Raw genomic sequence first — 24,804 nt, forward strand, 5'->3', positions numbered from 1 at the left:
TTGAGATTTGACCATCTACTTATATTGCCGTAGGCTTGGCTATTACAAACTGATGAGCTATCTATACACATAACCCAGCCATTATGCTGGTTCCTACATAGTTATGCGCAGTTATATGGCTCTGCAGTTATACGCATACGTTTTACAGAAAAATATTTTTAGAATTTATGTATGTTGGGTTAGGGAAGACAGGGCACCTTTAGCATTTTATCCAAATATCCCGATCGTGTTATAAACAGTTAACAACGGTGTATATAGGAGTCGTGGGGATACGGTTTTATATTCTTTTAAATGTTCTTTGTTGACTACCGAATAAAACAAGAAAATAGAATGAAAAGTGTACCATTTTCCCCTACCCTGCTATATATATTAACTGTTATGAGAATACATTAACTAGCTAGGATATTTTTTACAGAATGTATATAGGTCTCTAAGCTTTATTTTAGTTAGTTTTCAGAACCAATCAATCTTATATGTCCTATGGCTGGAACTACATTCAAAAATATCTTTTCTGTGCTAATGGTGGCCAGTTTTGCACTACTGTACATCCGACAAACAACCGTTAACGTTTGGTTTGTATTTTTGCTTATATGTAAATTTACTGTGTTGACAATGAAACATTTTCTTTGGTGTTGCAACAAGCCATAATGAATGAATGAATGTAACTTACTTTATCCTCGCGTGGCCGAAAACGACAGTCGTTATTACAAGGGTTTAACACTTCGTGCCAGCTTACGAGTTACCATGTATGTTACTTTGTGGGTGATTACTTTTTTTTAGATTTTTTTATGTGTGGCTGATAATTTGAACAGCCCATTAGTGACCACTGGGTTGGAGCAATTGTCCTTAAGTGTCTTGCCCAAGGACACATACGCCCACAATGGTAGCAGCGTCGAGCCTTAAACCAATTACCTCTGGGTTACAGGCAGGCGCGCTAACCACTATGCCACGGCGCTATAGTAGTAACATAGTAGGATGGGGAAGACGGGATAACTGTAGCACATAAATATACAAATTTTCTGATCATATTTCAAACAATTAACAACGGTCTATGGGAGTCGTGAAGATGCGGTTTAATAATTATTTGAATGTTTTTTGTTTACTACCAAATGGGTTAGGAAAAGAGAATAAAAAATGTACCATCTTCCCCCACCCTACTCTTTCTACTTAAATTGCTATTTTGTTAAAAAAAGTAATTTTTTATAATAATTTTTTTTTCGTGTTTTTAAACATTTTTATTATTATACTTTTATTATAAAGTGTTATAAAACATGTTGTTTAAAAAATAAATGGGACGAGAAAATTGAGACTGTAAATTTATTGAGACTGTAAATGTTTCAATAAATTTAATGTTATTACAAGTCAAAAAAATGAACTGACTGTCAATTTAATTTTAATTTTTACATGTTGTTTTATAGGTTCGAAAAACAACGCCTTTATGTCGTGGGCAAATTTCACGTGTTTCCATATGCGTCAGAAAACGAAACGGCCGTTAACAGTAATTTATCAGGTTAACTGAACGTTTAAATTTTCTGTACCCTATATATTAAAACGTAGTTTGGCAATTATAGGCTTAATTTTTTATGCATACATTTAAAATAGAAATACAGTTTGAGTTATAGAACAATTACCAATGCCCCTTTTCCACGTAGGTACGGTTATATAATTTTGTTAATATGTTAACTATCAAATGGGACAAAAAAAGAATAAAACATTTCTAATCCTGCCCCGACCTACTATAGTATATGGTGGGAAAATATGGGACACTTTTCATTTTATTTTCTCATCCCATTTGGTAGTAAACAAAGAATATTAAAAAATTATAGACTCCCATAGACCGTTGTTAATTGTTTAAAACACGACTAGAATCTTTTATATTATGTGCTTAAAGTGTCCCGTCTTCTCCCACCCTAATATATATAATTTTTCTCATCTCACGTAATTTAAATTCACGTGTCCCATTTTAAAGGACAGCCGCCAGCAGAAAACAGCAAAGGCGGGCTCTTATGGAGAGGGGCGACTGGTTTATTGTACAGTTCGTTGTCGAAAGCACTGCAATTACAGGAACTTCTTAGTCAAGATCTGACAAAAATAAAACAAAATCCTGAAAAACTGGGAGATCTTCTTTCAACGCTAAAGCGACATTTAAATCCGTTGGAAAAGTAAGAAATGTTAATTTATATTTGACAGTACTGGCTTAGTGTATGCTATGCGGTACCATTTTAAAGCGAAGAAATACGCCTATAGATATACAGGAGTGAATAAATGTAACTTTTTTATCCTCGCGTGGGGGTACCGGCGGTCGTTATAACACGGGTGATCTGTTTCACAAATCCAGTCCCCGTCTACAACTTACCACATGTGTAACGGAGCAAATCCGCCCACAATGCTAGCGGCGACGAGGCTTGAACCATTACCCCCTCAGTTAGGCAGGCGCACTAACCACTGTGTTACGGCGCCAGACAAATATTCTCTATTGACGAGTTATGAAACAGACGAACCGGACAAGATTCCGTTTTCAAATATAAAGTAGGGTGGGGGAAAGATGGAACACTTTTTCATTCCATTACCTCGTCCCATTTGGTAGTAAACAAAGAACATTTAAAGAATTATAAAACCGTATCCTCACTACTCCTATAGAATGTTGTTAATTGTTTAAAACACGATCAGAATATTTGAATATTATGTGCTAAAGATGTCCCGTCTCCCCCCACCCTATTATATACTGTTTTTATAATAACAAAATATCTTTAGCTCACTTGTGAACGATTTGATAACGATGCAAAAGAACATAGACACAAACAACAATGAAATAAAAAAACTGAACAAGTTAGCGCAAGAACTCATTCGAAAAACTCAGGTATAATTTTTTATCAAAAAAATCCGAATTCAGCAAGTATATGATAAAGCATTTAGTAGCATGCCTGAATTTCTTGACTGTGCAACATGTTTGAATTAATTTATTCACTCTTAAAAATTTCGATAGGCATATAGCATGGCGGGGCAAGTTGGGACAGTTTACCAAATTACCCCACCCTACTCTATTTCTATCGGTAACTTTTTTTACCAATTTAAAATTGATATTAACTTAATTAATCGCTGTGTACGGCCTAGAGATATTGTATTTTTATAGAACCCGCCAGATTGCAGGACAGCGAAAAAGTTGCACTGTGACCTGCGAAGAACGTGCGGATTCGGCTGCCTTTTCCACCATTATGGAATCTGTCTGTTTGTAGCTATCGGTACCAATAGGGTTATGCAAGTTAAATGGGGGAATATAAGAGCGTACCCAGGAATTCCAAAGACTTTTCGAAATATAAGCGATACTTGTATAAATGCGACTGGTTTTGAACAAGCAATAGAATGGAAAAGTATGTTTTTTGATTATTTTTTTTTGTTCATATCTAAACTGTACTATTGTGTATTTTTGTAAAAGCTGCTGTACTAAAATGTAGTTAAATTTTTGCGAACAGTTTTAAGGTGTGGTAGTATAGTAGGGCGGGAAGAAGATGGGACAGCTTTTCAATCTATTTTTCGTCCAATTTGGTAGTAAACAAAGAAAATTCAAAGAATTATAACTGTATCCTCATGACTCCCATAGACCGTTGTTAATTGTTTAAATTGTGATCAGGATAATTGGATATTCTGTTCTAACGATACCGATCTTACCCCACAATACTATATGTTATATATGTTTGACGCTTAGAAAAATCATACATTTTTCCCTTTGATATGTATACGCATACAATTCGCAATAAACAATGCTATACAACTTAAATAAAAATCTTTTTCAGGCAAAGGCGAGAAAAACTCGACTTCAGAAGACGCTGAAATTGTCAAATTAGTTATCCAGAAACCCAGGGATAGACACACACCGTTTTCACCATGGACTGTACCCGCCAACTTTTTGCCACGCATTGAAGCAGTACATTCTAAACCCATGTTATGGTGGATAGGACAAGTTCAAAGCTACCTTATGCGCCCTCAAGAATGGCTGCTAAACGACTTAAAAACTTGCAAAAAGGAAATCGGCTTTGATCATCCAATAGTCGGGTAGGGTATAGTAGTTTGGGGTAAAATGATACTTTTTATGTCCCATTTGGTAGTAAACAAAGAGTATTTACATAGTTATACAGTAGGGTGGGGAAAGATGGGACACCTTTTAAATCCATTTCCTCGTTCCATTTAGTGGTAAACAAAGAACATTCAAAGAATTATAAAGCTATATTCTCACGACTCCCATAGAACGTTCTTAACTGAAAAAACACGATTAAGATATTTAGATAATATGTGCTTAAGGTGTCCCACCCCAACCCTACTATATAACCGTATCCTCACGACTGTAGAAGTGTTAAGTGTTTAAAACACAATCAGGAAATATGGGACTTAGGTGCTAACGGTATCCCATCTTACCCCCCATTAACTTTTAAACAATTTGAAAATTAAAGTTGCATATGTAACTCGTAACGGGCAGGGTTGCATGAAACAAAACACCTGTGTTAAATAGTAGTGTGGGGAAGACGGGACACCTTTAGAAAATAATATCCAAACATCCTGATCGTGTTCTAAATAATTAACAACGGTTCATGTGAGTCGTGAGGATACGGTTTTATAATTCTTTGAATGCTGTTTGTTTACCACCAAATGGGACGAGAAAATGTCCCATCTTTCCCACCCTACTATTTCGTTTAGGTAATTCCTGTATATTTTCCTCAGCGTTCATATTAGACGTACGGATAAGATTAGTGAAGCTGCCTACGTCGATTTATCAAGATACATGGTGCATGCGAAGAACTGGTTTGACCGTTACGCCGAAAAAAATCCGAACAAAAGTTTCAAAAAACGAATTTATCTCGCCACAGATGAAGTAAATGTGACCCTAGAAGCGAACGAAAAGTATGGGTGTTCAAATTACTGTTGTTGTTTGGATATTTAATCCACATTAATTGTTTTCAATAATCAAGGAATGCTGCTGGATCTAAAATAAGGGGGGATTTATTAAAATGAATGATTTAGATACATTTTTCTTTGCGTGGCAGGGCAACATCAGTTGTTATAACACGAGTGTGAATGAATGAATGTATGAATGTAACTTAATTTATCCTCGTGTGGCCGGAAAAAGACAGTCGTTATCGGGTTTATCACCTCGTGCCAGCTTACGAGTTACCATGTATGTTACTTTGTAGGTGATTATTTTTTTTGAATTTTTTCACCTTTTTTATGTATGGCTGGTAATTTGGACAAGCCATCAGTAACCACTGGGTTGGAGCAATTGTCGTTAAGTGTCTTGCCCAAGGACACATACGCCCACAATGGTAACAGCGACGGGGCTTGAACCCATTATCCCTGAGTTACAGGCAGGCGCGCTAACCACTTTTCCACGGCGCCGGTAACACTTCGTGCCCGCTACGAGTTACCACATATGTAACTTAACTTTGTAGCTTCCTCTAACACAGAGATAACGAGTTCAAGGCTCGTCGCTGCTATCATTGTGGGAGCATGCTGCGGCAATACTTAACGGCAGTTGCTCCAACCCGGTGGTCACTAATGGGTTGTCCAAATTAACAGATAAACATGAAAAAATACAAAAATGTCCACCACAAAATAATCACTCACGAAGTAACATACATGGTAACTTGTAAGCTGGCACGAGATGTATGAACACCGGTGTTATAACGACTGTCGTTTTCCGGCCACGCGAGGATAAACAAGTTACATTCATTTATTACATATACAAACACGTGGAAAAGTTAATGCATATTCATCCAGATATCCTGAATACCAATTCATCAGCGGTTTGCCGAACGCGTCGTTTCACGCAGCGAAACGAAGGGAGGAAGAAACAGTAAAGTACCTTCTACACGATGTTTATCTGCTCAGAGACTGCGACTATTTTGTTGGGACATTTTCGTCGAACGTACGTGCTATTTTAAATGCTTGGGTATAGTTCTGTGGGATAACACGGGGGACCTTGAGCACATAATATCTAAATATCTTGATCGTGTTTTGAATAATTAACAACGGTCTATATGTATAGGAGTCGTAAGGATACGGTTTTATAACTCCTTGAACTTTCTTTGTTTACTACCAAATTGGACGAGAAAACAGAACGAAAAGTTGTCCCATCTCCCCCACCCTGTATACCTTTAATTAGAATTACATTCTTGTTCTATCCACCTAGATTGGTCAAATGGTGTACGAATTGCGACAAGCGTTAGACCGAGACACTACATTCGAAGCTGTCAGTTTGGACAATACGTACTTATACATCGGGCAGAGTACAAGATACCAAAAAGCTATTATGAATCACATCGGAATTTGCCAAAAGTTTGTCGACCGCAAAGAATGCGAAATTGATCTTAGAGTAGGGGACAGAATAAAAGTCAACCCGAAAGTGAATAAAGGTTACATGTATGGCGGGCGGAATATGAGAACCGGACGGGCTGGTTTGTACCCCGCTTATAAAGTGAGGGACATTGTAACTCCAGCGCGCTATCCATTTTAAAACTGTTTCTTTTTCTATACTGTTTGATTTGCGTAAAATACCCTTTTCATTGTTTTAAACAATTTTGCCGCTTAGAGCGTATAACGTTCGCGCATTATTTTATCAATATTAAAAAAATTTATATAATTTCCAACATTTATAGCGCTTTTGTGGGCAGAAATACTGTATGTATATAAAGTATGGTGGGGAAATATGGGACACCTTTAGTACATCATATCTAAATACCTTGATCGTGTTTTAAACAATTAACAACGGTCTATGGGAGTTGTGAGGATACGGTTTTATAATTCTTTGAATGTTCTTTGTTTACTACCAAATGGGACGAGAAAATAACATGAAAAGGTGTCCCATCTTCCCCCGCCCTACTATATGTACCTGCAACGAATAGCAACACACGTATGTATATATGGATATATTTATTACACGTAATAAGCGCTATATTACTTTGACGAGACAAGTGACTAAATTGGTCCACCATGCGTCGGTACTTGGCGCTAGAGACTTGGCGATTCGAAAAATGAATTGTGACGTAATAATAGGAAATGCGCTACACAGAAAATGACGTCGTATGATTTGGAAACCCCATATATTTGCTTGGGGGATTAATGTAATAATGTATGAAGCCACCCTTAGTATATAGGAACAGGTTAAACTGTGAAATGATCATGCTAGGGAAATTTTTCAACATTTTTTTTGGAAAAAAAATTAATAATTTCATTTTTTTATAATTTTACCATCAACTAAAAATTGGACTTTTTTAAAACTAAGCAGCAGTTTTGGTGTTTGTTTATTTACGTTCATTAGTAAATTATGACCTAGAGTAACCTCTGTATATTGGGTCAATGAACCTCACATGATAGAACATGGAAATCATATATAATTAGTTGCGGCAGATTGCGTCAATGCTGGCATGAATCAATGGTGACACTTGAACCTGTCTGCACTTGTACGCCATCTAGCGAGAACAAAATATTGCATTAAACAAAACATAGAAACATTAAACAAAATGAAAAATTGCAAAAAATTCAAAATTATTTTTTTTTTTTCAAATTTGAAAGTTTCAACAATTGTAAAAAAACATAAAAATTTCATAAAAAAAACGTAGTTTATTGTTAAAAAATTAAACAAAAACAAAAAAAAAAACTTACATTGTATGTTGTGGGAACCCCTGGTGTGACTTTAAGCTCCATAAGTACCCATATATCCCGGGGTAGTTGCAATGATAAGTAGACCATATCTTTGCCTTCAACCGTGCGCTTTGCGATCATGAAGACATTGTTTGATTTCAACTTATCAATTATGACGGCTAAACGCGAGAAAAAAAAAATCGTTTTTTTATAAAAAAATTCACCATGAAAATAATTTTGTTATTTGTTTTGCTGCTCCTGGTCTATTATTTCCAAGAACTGGCTAAAAATAGTGTAGTTTTATCATTTGGCAGATAAAACCTTACCGCCAATATATAAAGCAGTTTAAAAAAATATTATCAACTAATCATACCAATATTTCTTATGTTTTTTTACCAACCATTTTTTGTACGTAAAAAAATTCCTATACTTGCGTTTTATTCTGGCTAAAAATTGTCATAAATTTGCTTTTATTGTAAAATTTTGTTTTACTTGAGTTTTCTATGGTTCTGAAGTAATTTTATTTTATTTTTCCTCTTACAAGTGTTGATGTTGGGCACGGAACCCAAGTTATCGAGCGAAAACGACTTCTCGTGTGTTGGTGGGATGTCCTTCCATGTCGTGAGGAAAACTTTGCGATCTATTTGAAAAAAGATGATAAAGAACTTGAAAATATAGAAATTTCTTGAGATAAGCGGATAACATACGTGGGTGTTGGGGTAATGGGCCAACTTAGGCCAAAATCTTGGGCCCGCTGGCGTGCCTGGCCTTCATAGAATAGAATGTACAGACACTGGTCATAACTCATAACATATGATAACTAGTTCAAAATAAATGAAATTTTGTTGGGTTAACGTATGTTTCAGTGTCAGGATAATGGGCCAACTGTGGCCAAAATCTTGGGCCCGGTGGCGTGCCTCTTCTTTATAGAATAGAATGTATAGACAGTGGTCAATATTTATTAATTCTCTAATATTTTTGCCATACGTGTCTACTCTTGTAGGATAGCACACAAATCAACCTAAATAAGCCATACAATATAAAATTACGAGTGTACCATAAGTAAAAAGCATGGCACGTTAGTTATTGTTGTTATTCTATATGGGTTTAGTTAAATTGCGGACAGGTCAGGGTTTTATTTCACAGTTAACCAATTTTTATAATTAGTGTTGTTTTTTTTCTTTGTTTATTACAGTAAATATAGTAGGGCGGGGAAGACGGGACACCTTTAGCACATAATATCCAAATATCCTGATCGTATTTTAAACAATTAACAACGGTCCATGGGAGACGTAGGAATACGGTTTTAGAATTCTTTGAATTTTTTTGTTTACTATAGAATGGGAAAAGCAATAGAATGAAAACTCGTACCATTTTCCCCAGTCTACTATGTTTAGAACAAACCAATTACCCATTTCTCCTTGCTCCAAGAACAATATATGGGTTGGGACCAATGTTGAAAAGTAAAACACATCAAAGTTGTTTTTCACAGCAACCTGAAATATTGGATATGGTTTAGGTTTTGAGTGAGTTTTATTTGTAATCTAGAATATTTTTAATTTTTGAATCAGGTAAAAAATTTGATAAAAAATATTGATAATATATTTGTATATGGCCGGTTTGTCACAACCCACAAGTCCAGCAAACTTTTATAAATGCGTAGCTATAAAAAGGTTCAAAACCATTGCGTTAGGGCGTTAATTTCCATACCACTAAATTAAAAGCGTTATTTTCCATAAAACTAAATTAAGAAACAGTGTTATAGAAAGGTTAAAATAAGTAGCTTTACAAAATACAAAAAACATATTTTGTAATGTGAAAATTCCAAGTTTAAAAAACTGAGCAAAAATTTTCTGAAATTAGTGGGCGCAGAAAATAATTAATCTTTGGAAAATAGAAAAATACTTTTAAGTGTGGAAAACCCGGTAATTAAAAGCAAAAGTGTGCGGTAAATTTTATCCACAAAACAACAGTCAAAAGCTGCGGTAAAATTGATCCACAAAAACATGCTGTTGCACCTGTAGGTTATTGAGTGGTTCCATCTTTTGAACAGCTCCGTTTGAGTTTAGTGGCAAAGAAACATCAAAACTTTGATTTTGATGAACCATGGGTACGTTGAGGGGTATGTTGGGGGCAAGACCGAAACTGTAAACAACAAAAAAAAGTAAATATTTTTTTTCAAAATATTTTCCAAATTTTTTTTAGAACAATTTTTAAAAATAATTTATTTGACAATATTTTCCAAAGTTTTTTTTAAAAAATTTTCAAAAAAAATTTTTAAGAAAATATCCCCCCCCCAAAAAATATTCAAGGGAACTAAAATAAAGTGTTTGAATGTGTCAACAAAAATTATTTGAATAAATGACCAATTATATCCTGTGGAATGTTATGATGCAAAATACGGGATTTTTCTGTGGTTTTTGGTCTTTGCAGTGTCAGTCGCAGGTAAAAATTTCCAAAGCAATTTGTCGGCAAATCGTGGATCGCGTAGCGTAAACAGTTGGTATTATGACATCACACATGATACCAGGCACCTGATTGCCTCGAGCGCGTAAAGTAGTCGGAAATCAAGAATGATAAAAAACTTTAAACGTTTTAGAAACGCCCCTTAATTATAAGACGTTAAAAATGACACATTTTCAATTACGATCTGTTTTGAACTGAAATTTCTTAAAAAAATTTTTTAAATTATGAAATATATTACAATCTGTTTTGAACCAAAATTCTTGAAAAATATAAAAATTATGAAATATATTATGAACCGTTTTTAACTAAAATTCTTGAAAAATATAAAAATAATGAAATATATTATGATCTGTTTTGAACTTAGAATTGTTGAAAAAAACCGATTGAGTTATTTAATTGAAACCAAAATACATAAAATTTATATTTAAAAATAAGTTTCGAAATCTGTGTAAAATTTATTCTTACGAAATTCCGAAAAATTATAAATATTACAAAGAGCACAAAAAGAAAAAATTGTTTAATAGCTTGATTCTAATAGTAGTAAAATATATTCCAAGAATTCAGCTTAAGTTACGTATTATATGTCTTATTTAAACCTCTCCTATAAATGTACACCAGGTGTATATATTTAGAGATGAAATTGAAAACCAATTGACGCTTTCGCGGGATTATGTATTATTTTTGTAACGTATGACATACAAGATGATGAGGTACATCGTAACTGACGCATAGAACCAGTCAACTTTCTACTAACGAATAGCCAGGGGCTAAAAAGCAGCACCATTCTCCAAAAGTGTGACGTCGCCGCCGCCGAAAACGACATGCAGGACGGTCTGGTACGGTAATAGAATTATGAATCAGAAACTTGGTGAAAAGTGGTGCCTTATATAATGTGGATGTACCATCTAGGAATGACACTTGGAAGTACCACTGAGCACAGATATTTTATGGTATAAGGTAATGATTACAGATTGCACTATGAAGATAAAAACTTTATATAAAGACAGCATTGGCTGTTTCGTTTTTAAACAGGAACTTGTTTTAAAAGATTTTGTTTCAATTTTTTGATATTTCAAAACTACCCATGTGAGTGCTATATAAAGACAGAACTGACTTTGGATTTATTAAAGCTAAAAACTTCTAGTTAAATTTTTGTTTTACAGATTATAATTTAATATTTATATATATATATATATAACCGAAAACAGAGTAGTTTTAAAATAGTGTATATAAAAGCAGAATTGCGGTTTCAATTTGAAATTGATAAAAATCGTTTTTGTCTTACTCATGAATTTGTGTTTTACAGATCGTATTTCAACTTTTTTAGGATATTTTTAAATTACTCAAAAATATGAGTGCTATTGTAAAACTTGCATTTATTTCTGCATTAGTTGTGTTGCAGTTCAATGCACAAGTCAAAGCAAGTAAGTCTAATCTTTGAATAGTAGTGTGGGGTAAGATGGGACACTTTTAGGACATAATATCCTGATCGTGTTTTAAACAATAACAGCAGTCTATGGGAGCTGTGAGGATACGGTTTTATAATTCTTTAAATGTTCTTTGTTTACTACCAAATGGGATGAGAAAATAGATGGAAAATGTGCCCCATCTTCCCCCCTTATTATACACGTTAATTAACCATTAGTAGTTAGTACTATACCTAAAAAATTTTTTTTTAAAAGCCTATAACAATTTTATACAGTAGAAACTTTATGTATGATTTTAAAACAAGATTTCATAGAATTTTTTTTTTCTAAACCATGATTTTAAATAAAAAAAACTTTGAGAAAAAAACGTTTTTTTTGGACTACCTTAAAAAATATATCAATATTTATATATATAATTTATATTCACCACATAGATTAATTTTATAATGTTAAATTTTTAGGTACTGTATGCAACTCAGTCACGTGTACAGACAGAAGAGCTTCTATCTATTACAGAGGATACAACACACTATATAGCAGTATTAGAGCTATTAGGAGTTTAACTGGAAGAACAACAATCACAATTTACTTGAAAAATATTCAGGTAATTTTTAGTAATTTTTTGAAGAGTAAATTTTTTTGAAGAGTAATTTTTTTTTTAATTTTGGGATTTTTTTTGTAATTTTATGCTATAGCAAGTTTTGAGTATATATATAATTGTATTTTTAGTCCAATTGTTTAAAAATAAAATAATAGTAAATTTAGCTATAAATAATGTACCTACAATTTCAATATTAATTTTTACAGGCAAAAAATTATCCAAAATAATTATTTTAAATTTTATTTAAAAATTATTGTAAATTTTAATTTAAATTGTTTTCAGAATTTTCACCCTGGTATAACGTACTTTCAAATCCAAACAATTGGCAAATACAACAATTATTATTCGATTATTACGTCACAAGACAGAGTCATTACATTGGAAGACACTGAACAAGTCTCTTTCCATGTTATGTTATGGGATAACATACAATATGACATTGACTATTTTAGTAAGTGCTATGTGCCACCTTATAGAACAGTATATATAGTAGGTTGGGGGAAGATGGGACACATTTTTCTATATTCTTGTCCCAATTTATAAAAATGTAATGGAAAAATAACCGAAAACAACCAAAACTTATTGTATACTGCAAATCTTCTCTTTAAGTAATCTATACTGTATTTTTTTTAATTAAATTTTTTTTCTATTTTTAAATTTATTTTTTTAAATATTTTACAGTGGATCATTCTATACCAAAAAATTTCTCTTCGTTTTTATATACTGTATTTTTTTTTAAATTAAAACTAATAAAATTTTTTTCACAGTGGATTGCGAAGTGGCGAAAGGAAAAAGCGTCACTGTACAAGTTCCCAAACCCGTCGAAGCTCGTTCAACACAATACCAATCGGCATGGGACCAATACTGGGGTGTCCAGCCCCAAGTAGTGACCCCTCCAAGGTGCTGGATCATTTTACCCACAATGCGAAATGAAACAGTACAACTTTCAACTTGGGACCAGATGTTTCAGAGCTATTACAACTTCCCTACTTATTACAATACGAGGGTTGGACAGACTGCAGCTATGGAAGTACATAAGACTTTTGTGACTTTGAACAACATAAACTTGAGAGCGGACACAGCAATTAATGTAACAAGTGTATTTACAGGTAAATTGTGACAAGAAAAAAAATTTCAAAATAATTCTCATTTTTTTAAGCTTTAAAATGATTAAAATATTTTTTGGGTCTTGAGACATTAATATTTTTCTAGTGTACTTCTTACAGTTTTTTGAATACCTTACTATAACTACAAACTGCATTAAAAAAATTCTGAATTCTGAAACTGCTTTTCCCAAATTTTAAAACGAAATATTATGCACTAATTTTTTTCTACTAAAAAATTCCTGCTTTAAAATTCTTAAAAATCACATTCTCTAAATTTAATACAATCTTGAATCTAAAAAAAAATTTTTTTTAGATAACACAATTATGGGCGCCACTAACGACACCCCAATGGCTCTTGTGTGGGTGAATAGGCACAACAGACCAGCAGGTTTAGATGATGGTACCGTAGTATCAAGCATGATATTAGTTGATCTCTTATGTGACAATGATGCAGGATGTGACCAAGCACAATTTACAATGACTACAACTGGTAAGGGTTGAATTTTATGAGAAGTGACAAAAAATAAATTAGTGAATTTTTATAATTTTTTTTTCTAAAGAAAATTACTTCCAACTTTTAATAATTTGTGCCTCAAACATTTTTAAAATAACTTAAAATTTTGTTAACATTTTTAATTTTTTTTTATTTTTTTTTATAATTTTTTCTATCTCTTTGATGTCAGCCACTGACTGTGGTTCTGTTACGTGCTTAATTATGTATATTAAACAATAAAAACATTTATTTTATATTCTATATGGTTGAGGTCCTATGTCAGCGGCATGGGATTTGGCACAGACATTTAACAGATTTTTTATAAATGTAAATTTAAATTGTTTTTTTTATCTTGAAAAACAAACTGTCTATTTGTTATACATTTTCTGTGATCTGCTTACATTTATTAAAAAAATATTTTTTTATTTAAAAATGTTTTTATTTAAAAAAAAAATCACAGTAGTCCAGATTGTATTCAAATAGTAATGTTTTTTTATTCCTTTTTTACAGCAATGGGAGAAGCAGACGTTAACTGTGTTCGGGTAAGTCAAATTTGGATATAAACCCATATGCAAATTTTATATACATCATTTGGAAAATTCCAATTTGCATAAAACTTTATAATGTATACACAAATATCCTAGTTAGCAAAAAACAATGTCTTTGTTTTTGTCCTATTGTTACTCCCATATTTAAATAAAACGGTAATTTGCATGCAACTGCCACACTTCTTAATGTGTATACAGATTATGAAAAATTATAATTTACACACAAATGCTCAAATTTATTTTATATACACCTAGAAAAAAATCTTTTTTTTTTGCGTTTACATTTTTTGGCCAATTAAATTTTTGGTAAAATTTACTAAAAATCTTAACTGGTAAGTCACACTATAAGAATAGTTATCCAAATTCCTATTTTTTATACAGAGAGAACAATACTGTAACTACAACATAGGAAACATGACAACAACGTGCGAAAACCAGGTCATTCTACCACCAGAACTAGCGCTAGCAACAGCTACAGTTGACCAGCTCAGTTCAACTACATGTCCTGCTTACCAAGAAGTTTTAAACCAACTCTCAACCACTGTTGTAAGTTATTTTTTATAAAATTAGCGACAATTTAAGAATTATATAGTCATGTGGGGAAAGATGGGACACCTTTTTATTCGGTTTTTCTTGTCCCATTTGGTAGTAAACAAAGAACATTTAAAGAATTATGAAACCGTATCCTCACAACTTCCATAGACTGTTGTTAATTGTTCAAAACAGGTTCAGGATATTTAGATATTATGTGTTAAAGGTTACCCATCTTCCCCCACAGTACTATATACAAAATTTGATTTTTATAAAGATGTAAAATAAACTTTTTGTTTTTTCATTTTAAAAGTCTAACATAAGGTGCTGTTTAACTGCCAAAAAATTTGAATACAAAAAAAATGCAAAAATTATTAGATGAATAGGGCCTGTGAAATTGTGTTGTTAAATTTTGCGATTTTTGTTATTAGAACAGCCTTCCTGAACCAGAATTAGACACAGAGGAAAGAAATTGGTACGCAGGGTGTCAATCATATCAATACTACTGTAACAGAAGAAATTGCTATGGACGTAAGTTACTTTCAAGTTTCATAAAGTTAAAATATAGGATTTTTAGGCCTACGATTGCAAACTAAATGGTAATAACTTGGTATTAAAACTTCAAAAATAATTGTAATATGTATATATATAATTTTGGTAATAGACTAAATCTGGCCCAAGTCCTAGGTCCTTGACAAGGACCTCACCCACAAAGAATATACAATATATATGTGTATAACAGTTGTGTCTATATCTGCTTGAAATGTCCAAATCCTAGTTTTGATTCGATTTTAACTATTTGCAGTTACCAACGCCTGCCATTACTATTGTTATGTGATAAAGATGCGGTACTGCAGTTCTGTACAAAGCAGAGTGTTTGCCTAAGTTCTGTACAAACCAAACCACCACGTCATTAAAATTATTCTTTTGCTTTATCATTATTCATTGCAGTTCGAAGGCGGTGCAGGAAATTCTGCTACGTGGTGACTAAAATCCTTTCTATATGCAACCGGCATTCTTTTTTTGCTTAACTTTCCGCTTTTCTCATTTCAATTATATATATATGAAAAAGGTTCATTTTTTTTTTTACCTTAATAATTTATTTAATTCAACATGGTTTTACCATTTTCTAATCATGACATTTTTCAAACTTTAGTTTTTGAAATCTTTTTCAATTCATAGACAAAACAAACATTTTGAATGCGTTATTTAAAAAGAATAAATAACAATGCGAATATCTATCTAACGTTTAACAATGAACATTTTTCTGGCTTTAATTTTTGCATTTACTAACACAGTGTTACAGCTTTTTTTTTATTCATGGTGCCAAGGTATGGAACGTTTAAAGGTCCACTGCCACTGGTTACAAGTGCTGCAAAAAAACACCTAATTTTTTCATGTTTTAGTTCAAAGTATTTATGCGCCTCAATTTCAAACTACTTTTCATGCTTTTTATGTTCGTAATTTGCTTGCTTCTTTCCCGCTGGTTTTCTTGTATGCACACAAAACAAAAATACGCAAATAAAAAAAATGAGAAAAGAAAAATATGAAAAGTACCTTTACCACCCTAAACAAAACAAGTTTACTCGTTTTAAATATTGGCAAATCTTCTATGATTAAATAAAGGTTTCTAACTAATATTTTACATTTTTTTTACATACAAGAACAAAGATTTTTGCTCCTAAACTGATATATATTATTTATTTTGTCAAAATAAGAAACAAATCACTATTTAAATTATTACCAACAAAAAAAGACGGATGAATTTAAACCTCTTACCTATAACACTATTATTTACAGCCAAGTACAAAATTTTGACATAAAATATATTTATAATACCGATTAATACACATAACCAGTAATCCAATGCAGAATTTCCACACATATTATATATAACCCAAATTTTAAATATAGTGGGGTGGGGAAGACGGGACACCCTTTCGTTCTATTTGGTAGTGAACAAATTACATTCAAAAAATTGTAAAACCATATGCTTACGACTTTCATAAACCGTTGTTAATTGACATAAAACACGGTTATGATATTTGGATATTATGGGCTAAATGTATCCCGTCTCCCACCACTCTACTTTATATAGAAAAATAAAGAACTTCAATATATCATATACATAACCCAGTTTTACATAATATACACAACCAGAACAGAAACTCAATCCAAATGTTTCCACAAATCTCTAACATGCAAAATAACTTTTGTTTAGGAAAAAACCTCAGAATTTTCACAAAAAAAACAAATCACATTTTGAAACATTTCCACGAAACGAGTTATTGTTTTATCGTGAAAGGAGAATAGTTCATTATGACATCATAGACAAGCGATCACGAACGAATAGATCAGCCCCAGGGAAGAACAATCAACCACAATAAGAAAACAAAACTGAAAGTCTCAAATATGGAAAGATATTCAAAAAATACTCTGTTTTACAGTATATATGTCTTAAATACATCAATTAAATATATATATATATATATAATTTAAAATATTAGAATTTTTTATTTTTAATTTGCAAAAATAGTTTTTGCGAAACAAACGTTAAGTAAAATGTTTTAAAATGTAGTTTTATATTAATTTTAATTAAATTACAACTTCTGATCAAAGAAAAAGGGCTATCCAAAAAGCTGACAATTAAATTTAATTTTAGGTAATTTAACCAAGAATTCTATTTCAAATTCCTTGTAATTTTACACTTTTAGTTAATGAGTTCCTTTTCAAATTACATGCTTGGTCTAATTACAAATGTTCACATATATATATATATATATGTGTGTGTGAGTGTCATAGTATCAGTTATATTAACGCACTAGCAAAATAACGTTGGGTCAGAATTTTTTTAAATTTATAAATTTTTAGACAGACTCCGTGAAAAAAGGTATAAGTTACCAATTTAGTAAATTACAACAAGAAAATTTCAGGCTCTGGGTAAAAAATTACCGCACAAAAGTCCCACTGTAACGCCATGCGGTAAACCTTGTTGAATAGTTGCCGAAACTAAAATTTAAATCGCTGCAATAATTTAGCTGCCTTAGGGCGATGAATGAGATTGTACGTAAAAAAAACGGTTCGAATTTCGGACAAAAACCCAGTTTATAAAACATGGCTAAAATTAAACTGGGTGTACCTCGCTGAAATGCAAATATAATTGTTCAGTTTTACAACAGGTGGTATATAAGAGTGAAAATATCTGCTGGCCCAGTTATTATACAACTGTGGGCAGAAATGTATGTTAAGTTTACAGTGTTATTTGTTTTAATTGGAAGTTTACTGCAGACCGCGTATGCTCGTAAGTAAATGAATGCTTTATTTTTGCAACTATATATACATATATATCTATATAAATATATAATTTTTAATCTTTTTATTGTTGTATATATATATATGTGTGTGTATTGGTAATGTATAGCACCAAAACTTTTATATTTAAATGTATATTAAATTATACTCACAGCATTAAAACTGTATATATGTATAGTTAAATTACAATAATAAAGGACTAGAAATTTTAACTGTAATAAAGTGTGGAGCAAATGCAATACCTATGTAACTGTATAGTAATTGGGAAATTTAGGCATAAGAATTATCATAAAAAAGTTTGTATAATTTAACATTACTTTAAAATATCAAACTGAATGCACAGTTTACCCAAAGTTGTTTTACTGCACAGTTTGATCAAAGTTATTTTGTCCCACAGTTTAAATTAAGTCATTTTACCCAAAAGCTTAACCAAAATTATTTTACCCCCCCCCAGTTTTATCTAAGTACGTTTACCCCAAAGTTTAACCAAAGCTATTTTACCGCACAGTTTAATCAAAGTTATTTTACCGCACAGTTTGCCGCCACAATACTCAATGCACCCGAACCCATGATCTGATACAACAGTCATACCGAACAGTAACACCATATGAGCGTAGATTTAACTACGGCAGATCATGGTATATTCAACCTGCACTTAAAAGACCAAAACATATTTTCTTAAGATTTTCGGTAGGTATGAAAAATTTTATTCTCTGATGTTAAAATATGCAGTGTACAATAGTGTATAATATATATAGTAGGACGAGGAAAAATGGGACACGTTTTCATCCTATTTTCTCGTCCCATTTGGTAGTAAACAAAGAACATTCAAAGAATTGTAAAACCGTATCTTCACGACTCCCATAGACCGTTGTGAATTGTTTAAAACACGATCAGGATATTTGGATATTATGTGTTAAAGGTGTCCCATCCCCCGCCCTACTTTATGTTACAACAGATACAAATTTGGAATTACAAAAAACACTATATGTTTTACGGTGCTGAAATAAAGCATTTTGTTTTTTATAATGTGAAGCTTTTTAAAACTTGTACAACTAAATAAAACAAACAATTGCATTTGAAATAGATCTTCATTTAACAAACTTTAAAATTTCCTAAAAAAATATTTTTTCTAAAACATATTATACATAAAATTGTCCAAAAAACTTTTTTTTAAATTTATTTTTGTTTTAAAATTATCTATTCCCTAACTTCTGCTACCGGGCATAATGTAATAAACTTTTAAGGCTCCTCTGGTATAAAAACGTTGCACAACAGCAGTAAGTAATTTTTAATAATTTCTTTTTTATTTAGAATTATCATGCCAGCCCAGGAGCTGGAGTTACAATCACGAGTTTTCATAAAAATCGTCCAAATTCAGTAGAACGTTTGCGAAGAAACCAGCGCAGATTTACGCTCGTTAAATCTGATGTTACTAAAGTTGTGGTTTTTGTATCTTTTATTCCACGCAGGAGAGTGGATTTCAACTTACTTTATTACGGTAAGGTTTAAAAATAAATAAAACAAAGTATGCTAAATTTAAATTCTCAATTTTTGTTCCAGCATACGCGGTGCCGGGCACAGAATCCCGACAAGCTACAACAACAACTACAACAGCAACAACAAGAAGATACTACATTCCCACAACACCGTATATACCTCCACAAACAAGACCTCCAACAACATTTATCGTAACAACAATGGAACCAACAACAACGACGACAACAACCCTACCTCCCCCCACAACACCCCAACCAACGACGATTATATTACCCACTGACCCACAAACCGAGCCGGCCCCCACAAACCCCCCAATTATATTAACAGCCCCACCCCCCACAAACCCCCCAATAATATTAACTGCCCCACCCCCTACGAACCCCCCAATTATATTAACTAACCCACCCCCTACGAACCCCCCAATTATATTAACAGCCCCACCCCCTACAAACCCCCCAATTATATTAACTGCCCCACCCCCCACAAACCCCCCAATTATATTAACTGCCCCATCCCCTACGAACCCCCCAATTATAATAACCAACCCACCCCCAACCCCACCCATAAACCCCCAACCCTCGTACCCCCACCCCCTATACCTGACAACGAGGTTCCGCCACCTCCCACATTAGTCCCACCCCCAATCCTTCCCGATAGCGGGGCATCCCCACCCCCACCCCCCAACACAGAACCTCCAGCATTGGGTGACACAGAAAATGACAACCCCAGGTAAACATTTCAATTGAAAATAAAAATTAAATGAATTATCTTATAAATTGTTTTAAAATTTTATGACAAAATCTGAAAAATTGGGAGCAGAAAAACATTTCAACATTTAAAAAAATCGTAAAAGAAAATCATTTTAACTTTAAAAAAACTGTAGCAAAAAAACAATTTAACTAGCTACCTTAACTTAAAACTAAATTGCAAACATTTTATTTCATGCAACTCTTCACAACAGTCGAAGAGCTTACAGAGGTAAGTGACATTATACCTAAAAATTTTAAACTCTGACAGCCTAATTTTATATAGAAATATAATCATTGCGATATATAACCAAAATCTTTCATTTTTATGTTAAAAAAAAGAAAAAAATTTTACAACTTTCGCATTACACTTAAATATTTAACCTATATATACCTATTTTTTGATAATATACCTAAAAATAATAATATATATATATGCCTAAAAAAAATCTGTATTAAAATGCGACGTATTTATGTTCCTGTAGGTACTGAATGCACAACAGCTGTGTGTATTTCCAAGCGCGGTTATCTATTACATAAAGGCCCAACAACACCATACAATATAAGGAAGATACAAAGCCCTGATGGCCCAACTACAATTGTTCTGTTTTTAAAAAATATCACAGTAAGAAAAAAAAAATTACCAAAATCCTAAAAAATCAAAAATTATAAAAAAAGAGATTTGTAAACAAAAACTTAAACAGCATAAAGAATAATTTCAATAGCAATAAGAAATGTAAAATTTACAACAATTGTAGCTTAACACAATAAAAACATTATATAATAGGTTGGGGAAGATGGGACAACTTTTCATTCTATTTTCTTGTCCCATTTGGTAGTAAACAAAGAACAATCAAAGAATTAAAAAAACGTATTCTCACGACTCCCATAGACCGTTGTTAATTGTTTAAAACACGATCAAAATATTTGGATAATATGTGTTAAGGTGTCCCATCTTTCCCCACCCTACCATATATTCCTTAAAAAAACTCCAAAATTCAAGGTTCATGACGGCTACACCAACAACTTATTGCTAGTCCTCCCAAACAGAGGGCAGAATATATATGTGAGCGGGCTAGAAGATCGTATGTTTGTGTTCAATGACGTTACTTCGGTCGTTATATTTTCAATCAGGAGTGTCTTAGTGGATTATGATGCTGAGTTTTACAGTAAGTTTTTGTTATGAATTTTTGAACTAAAAGTTTTACTTTTGTTTATAGGAAATTGGGCACTGTTGGAACAATTAATTTACAGAACTTTTTTTATATTTTTAGGTTTGTTTTTTTAAAGTGGTTCTTAACCTCTTTTTAGCAAAAATTTAGCATGTTTTATTACTTCTTTTCAGTGTGTTTTTATATCTTTTTTTATATGTGTATAAAAGCAATTTTTAGTGTGTTTTTATGACTTTTTTTACTAAGTCATGGCACTACTTGCTTTCCGTTAAAAATATTAGGTATTGAACCAACTCTAAATCCCAGGTCCCCTGGCATGCCTTGCCACAGAACCTCACCTATATAGAACAGAACAAATGGCCACAAGACCAATTTTATAATTCTAAGAAAATTTTACCTAACAAAAAAAAGCAGATGGATTCTAAAAACAAAATTTGATTTTAAATGAAATAGTCTTAAAATCAAATTTGACAGAAAAAATTCCCAAAAGATTTTCTAAACTTTAAAAAATTCCTAAAAAATTCTTTAAAAAAACAACTTTTTTCAGTGGGTTGTGGGCTTCTAATTGGAGACAAAATTTCCCTACAAAGTCCCAGCCAATCCTCCACTAGAAACATGCAACAAACTGACAAGAAATGCTGGATAGTAGTCCCACACATACCAACAACATTACTAACAACAACCATGGTAGTGGAAACCTATATGGCACTGACCAATACACAGCTTGGATTGAATAATACTGTAACAGTCACCAATTTATTGAATGGTACGTTTTAATTTGGAACGAAAAATAAAAATATATGTATATATATAGTAGGGTAGGGGAAGACGAGGGATTTTTTCTTTCTATTTTCCTGTCCCATTTAGTAGTAAACAAAGTGCTAAACTACATTTTTTGGCATAATACAACTTATTAACTATTAAACTATGTAAAAATAAATTATTTTTTTAATCGCTTAAAAAAAATTAAAATTTTTTTTTAATTTTTTTTAAATTTTAATAAAAAAGTTATATTTAATTTACAGGAAATGAAATTCTGGTTGGGACTGCTGAAGATACATCTTCAGACTACTCTATTGCAACTGTGGTGAAAGGGGACAGGCCTATGGTTCTACCAGATGGGCATCGAGCTTATACAACAGTTATAGTGGACTTGGATTGCCCTGCAGAAGTTGGATGCACTAACTCAAATTTCCAATTTGTGGCAAATGGTTTGTGTTTTTGTGCTGTTTGGATAGCTTAAAACTGCCACAACTTATTATAAATTTGTTACAACTAATATTAAGATTTTTTTGAACAAAATGTTTTTTAGAAAAAAGTCGGGAAAATATTTTTGAACTGTAAGACATCAATTTTTGTTTTTTCCCTAGTTTTTATTCTTTATTTTTCTAAAAGCAAACAAATTTTTATTTAAATGTTACTTAATTTCAGGAATGACTGAAAGTGAGGTTCAATGCATTGAGGTAAGGCAATTTTCATTCCAGTGTTGCCAGATTATAACTGACATTCATTAAACCACAGGCAGAAAGAGCGTGCCGGTTTAATTTGAACAACACTGAAGCGAACTGCAAAAACAGACAGTTTCTACCTCCAATAATAGCAGTTTTGGAAGCAGAAGAAAATGATTACTTAACATCATCCTGTCCTGGCTATGCACATTTCTTAAGAACTATTGTTGAGGTGATACTAACAAAAAATTGTACTTTTTTTAACAAAAATATTAGATTTTTTAAAAAATCAAAATTTAGAAACCCAAAGTAAACTACCACATTTTTTAATATTTTCTAAAATCATTTTTAAACTTTATCAAAATTTTTTTGATATTTTGAATTGTACATGCAAATGCAAAATTCAAGATATATTTTGATTTTTTTACCAGATGAGCGGCTAAATAAATATTAACATTATGCCTTGTAGCAGAGGTAATAGAATATGCGCCAAAATATTCAGTTTAACTTATTGCTAGAAATTGTCTCAACATAAACAAAATACAAATAAATTAAAACTATTTTTAAATGAATAATATTTTGGTAACATACATGGTAACTCATAAGCTAGCACAAGGTGTATGAACACCCGTGTTGTAACGACTGTCGTTTCCCCGCCACGCGAGGATAAAGTAAGTTACATTTATTCATTTATTTTAGTCACAACCTCCTGCAGTTGCTGGCCTCCAAATTCCTGGTCTTGATCTAGACGCAAGAATAGGTCCTAGTTCAATAACAAAAGCACTAAAACCAGGTTGCAGAAATACAAGAAGATTTTGCAATGTTGGGTGTAAAAAAGGTAAAGCAGATTTTCCGTAATTTATAATAGGGTGGGGGAAGATGGGACATCTTTAGCACATAATATCTAAGTATTCTGATCTTGTTTAAAACAATTAAGAACGGTCTATGAAAGTCGTAGGGATATAGTTTTAAAATTCTTTGAATGTTCTTCGTTTACTACTGAATGGTACGTGAAAATAGAGCTAAAAAGTGTCCCATCTTTCCCCACCCTACTGTATGTTAATTTACAAAAGTTTAAATTTTGGTATAGTAGGGCGGGGAATTTTTAACTTGAATTTTTAACTTTTTTTTGTATTTTTAGTTCGCCGACGCTGCCGTAGCTCATGTTATCTGTTTGTGGTGCTTGGAAAAATGTGCCAGAGGTCAATTTTTGCGTGAGAGTAAGGAATTGCTAAAAGAAAACTCAATCATATTGTTTACTTCTGCATTTAAAGAGGAAAAATCAAAATAATTTATTGAAAAATATTAATGTATATAACTATTTTCATGTTTTAATAATATGCAGCTTTGCAAATTAAATGTGTTTTTTTTGCGAAAATATTTTTATGGTAGTGACCTTATCCCCTTAAGTGGACTTTTGTACAATATTCTTAATATTTAAATTCACACAATAGGATTTCGTTGTTTTAAATTGTTTGTAAAGTGTTGCATTTTCCAATCTGGTATTGCATTTATTATACATATAAAAAAAAATTTATCAAAAAACTAATATTTCTGTAACTTGAGTAACTTGAGCTGTTGTATTTAAAATTGGTAAAAATTTATTAAATTGAATTAAAATTTGAACAATTACGATAGATTTGCAAACTTTTTCAGATATTTATGTTCATACACTTCAAAGCTGGCAGAATTTGAAGCTATTCATTAAAACACAGCCAGTGACAGGTGTTTATAATTATGTAATAAAATCTTAGTATTTTGTAAATAGGAAATCTGATAACATTTTTAAAAATTATTTAATGTGCTTATAAATAAGCCTACT

General features: G+C 32.1%; 5 protein-coding genes across 6 annotated transcripts in view; 4 read left to right on the forward strand and 1 right to left on the reverse strand.

Moving 5' to 3' along the window:
• The first annotated feature begins 390 nt into the window (after positions 1 to 390).
• On the forward strand, positions 391 to 6,638 carry LOC149728704 (alpha-(1,6)-fucosyltransferase-like). Its single transcript, XM_089888289.1, has 9 exons — positions 391 to 572; positions 1,419 to 1,510; positions 1,970 to 2,162; positions 2,755 to 2,860; positions 3,134 to 3,371; positions 3,795 to 4,053; positions 4,717 to 4,896; positions 5,770 to 5,917; positions 6,182 to 6,638. Exons 1-9 carry the CDS (start codon positions 481 to 483, stop codon positions 6,503 to 6,505), a joined length of 1,632 nt encoding a protein of 543 aa, XP_089744415.1. The 5' UTR covers positions 391 to 480; the 3' UTR covers positions 6,506 to 6,638.
• A 268-nt stretch (positions 6,639 to 6,906) lies between these two features.
• LOC149728705 (AP-1 complex subunit beta-1-like) overlaps positions 6,907 to 24,804 on the reverse strand; it is a 41,914-nt gene continuing 24,016 nt past the window's right edge. The window contains exons 19-23 of the mRNA XM_089888282.1: positions 9,651 to 9,777; positions 9,044 to 9,128; positions 8,174 to 8,272; positions 7,654 to 7,811; positions 6,907 to 7,460 (exon numbers count right to left, since the gene is read on the reverse strand). Of these exons, the coding sequence (XP_089744408.1) occupies positions 7,386 to 7,460; positions 7,654 to 7,811; positions 8,174 to 8,272; positions 9,044 to 9,128; positions 9,651 to 9,777 (544 nt within the window). The 3' untranslated portion in view covers positions 6,907 to 7,385. The remainder of the gene's footprint in view (positions 7,461 to 7,653; positions 7,812 to 8,173; positions 8,273 to 9,043; positions 9,129 to 9,650; positions 9,778 to 24,804) is intronic.
• Positions 11,367 to 16,442, forward strand: LOC149728706 (uncharacterized). Of its 2 annotated transcripts, none has more exons than XM_089888293.1 (9): positions 11,367 to 11,522; positions 11,987 to 12,129; positions 12,409 to 12,577; positions 12,894 to 13,235; positions 13,546 to 13,722; positions 14,236 to 14,267; positions 14,655 to 14,819; positions 15,236 to 15,335; positions 15,610 to 16,442. In XM_089888293.1, exons 1-9 carry the CDS (start codon positions 11,450 to 11,452, stop codon positions 15,687 to 15,689), a joined length of 1,281 nt encoding a protein of 426 aa, XP_089744419.1. In that variant the 5' UTR covers positions 11,367 to 11,449; the 3' UTR covers positions 15,690 to 16,442. The 2 variants fall into 2 exon arrangements, with proteins under 2 accessions (XP_089744419.1, XP_089744420.1); XM_089888294.1 differs by having other exon boundaries at positions 15,756 to 16,442.
• LOC149728707 (uncharacterized) lies at positions 17,806 to 19,821 on the forward strand. The gene is made up of 3 exons (XM_089888318.1): positions 17,806 to 18,105; positions 18,652 to 18,806; positions 19,431 to 19,821. Exons 1-3 carry the CDS (start codon positions 18,042 to 18,044, stop codon positions 19,626 to 19,628), a joined length of 417 nt encoding a protein of 138 aa, XP_089744444.1. The 5' UTR covers positions 17,806 to 18,041; the 3' UTR covers positions 19,629 to 19,821.
• Positions 20,023 to 24,600, forward strand: LOC149728708 (uncharacterized; the record flags this gene model as incomplete). Its single annotated transcript, XM_089888305.1, has 10 exons — positions 20,023 to 20,345; positions 20,578 to 20,594; positions 20,848 to 20,987; positions 21,366 to 21,531; positions 22,082 to 22,300; positions 22,560 to 22,745; positions 22,966 to 22,997; positions 23,056 to 23,214; positions 23,682 to 23,820; positions 24,124 to 24,600. Coding segments are annotated over 10 exons (1,458 nt in total), but the record flags the coding sequence as incomplete, so codon positions are not given.

This window comes from Ciona robusta, chromosome 11, assembly GCF_009617815.1.
Source record: "Ciona robusta chromosome 11, ASM961781v2".
Lineage (NCBI taxonomy): Eukaryota > Metazoa > Chordata > Ascidiacea > Phlebobranchia > Cionidae > Ciona > Ciona robusta.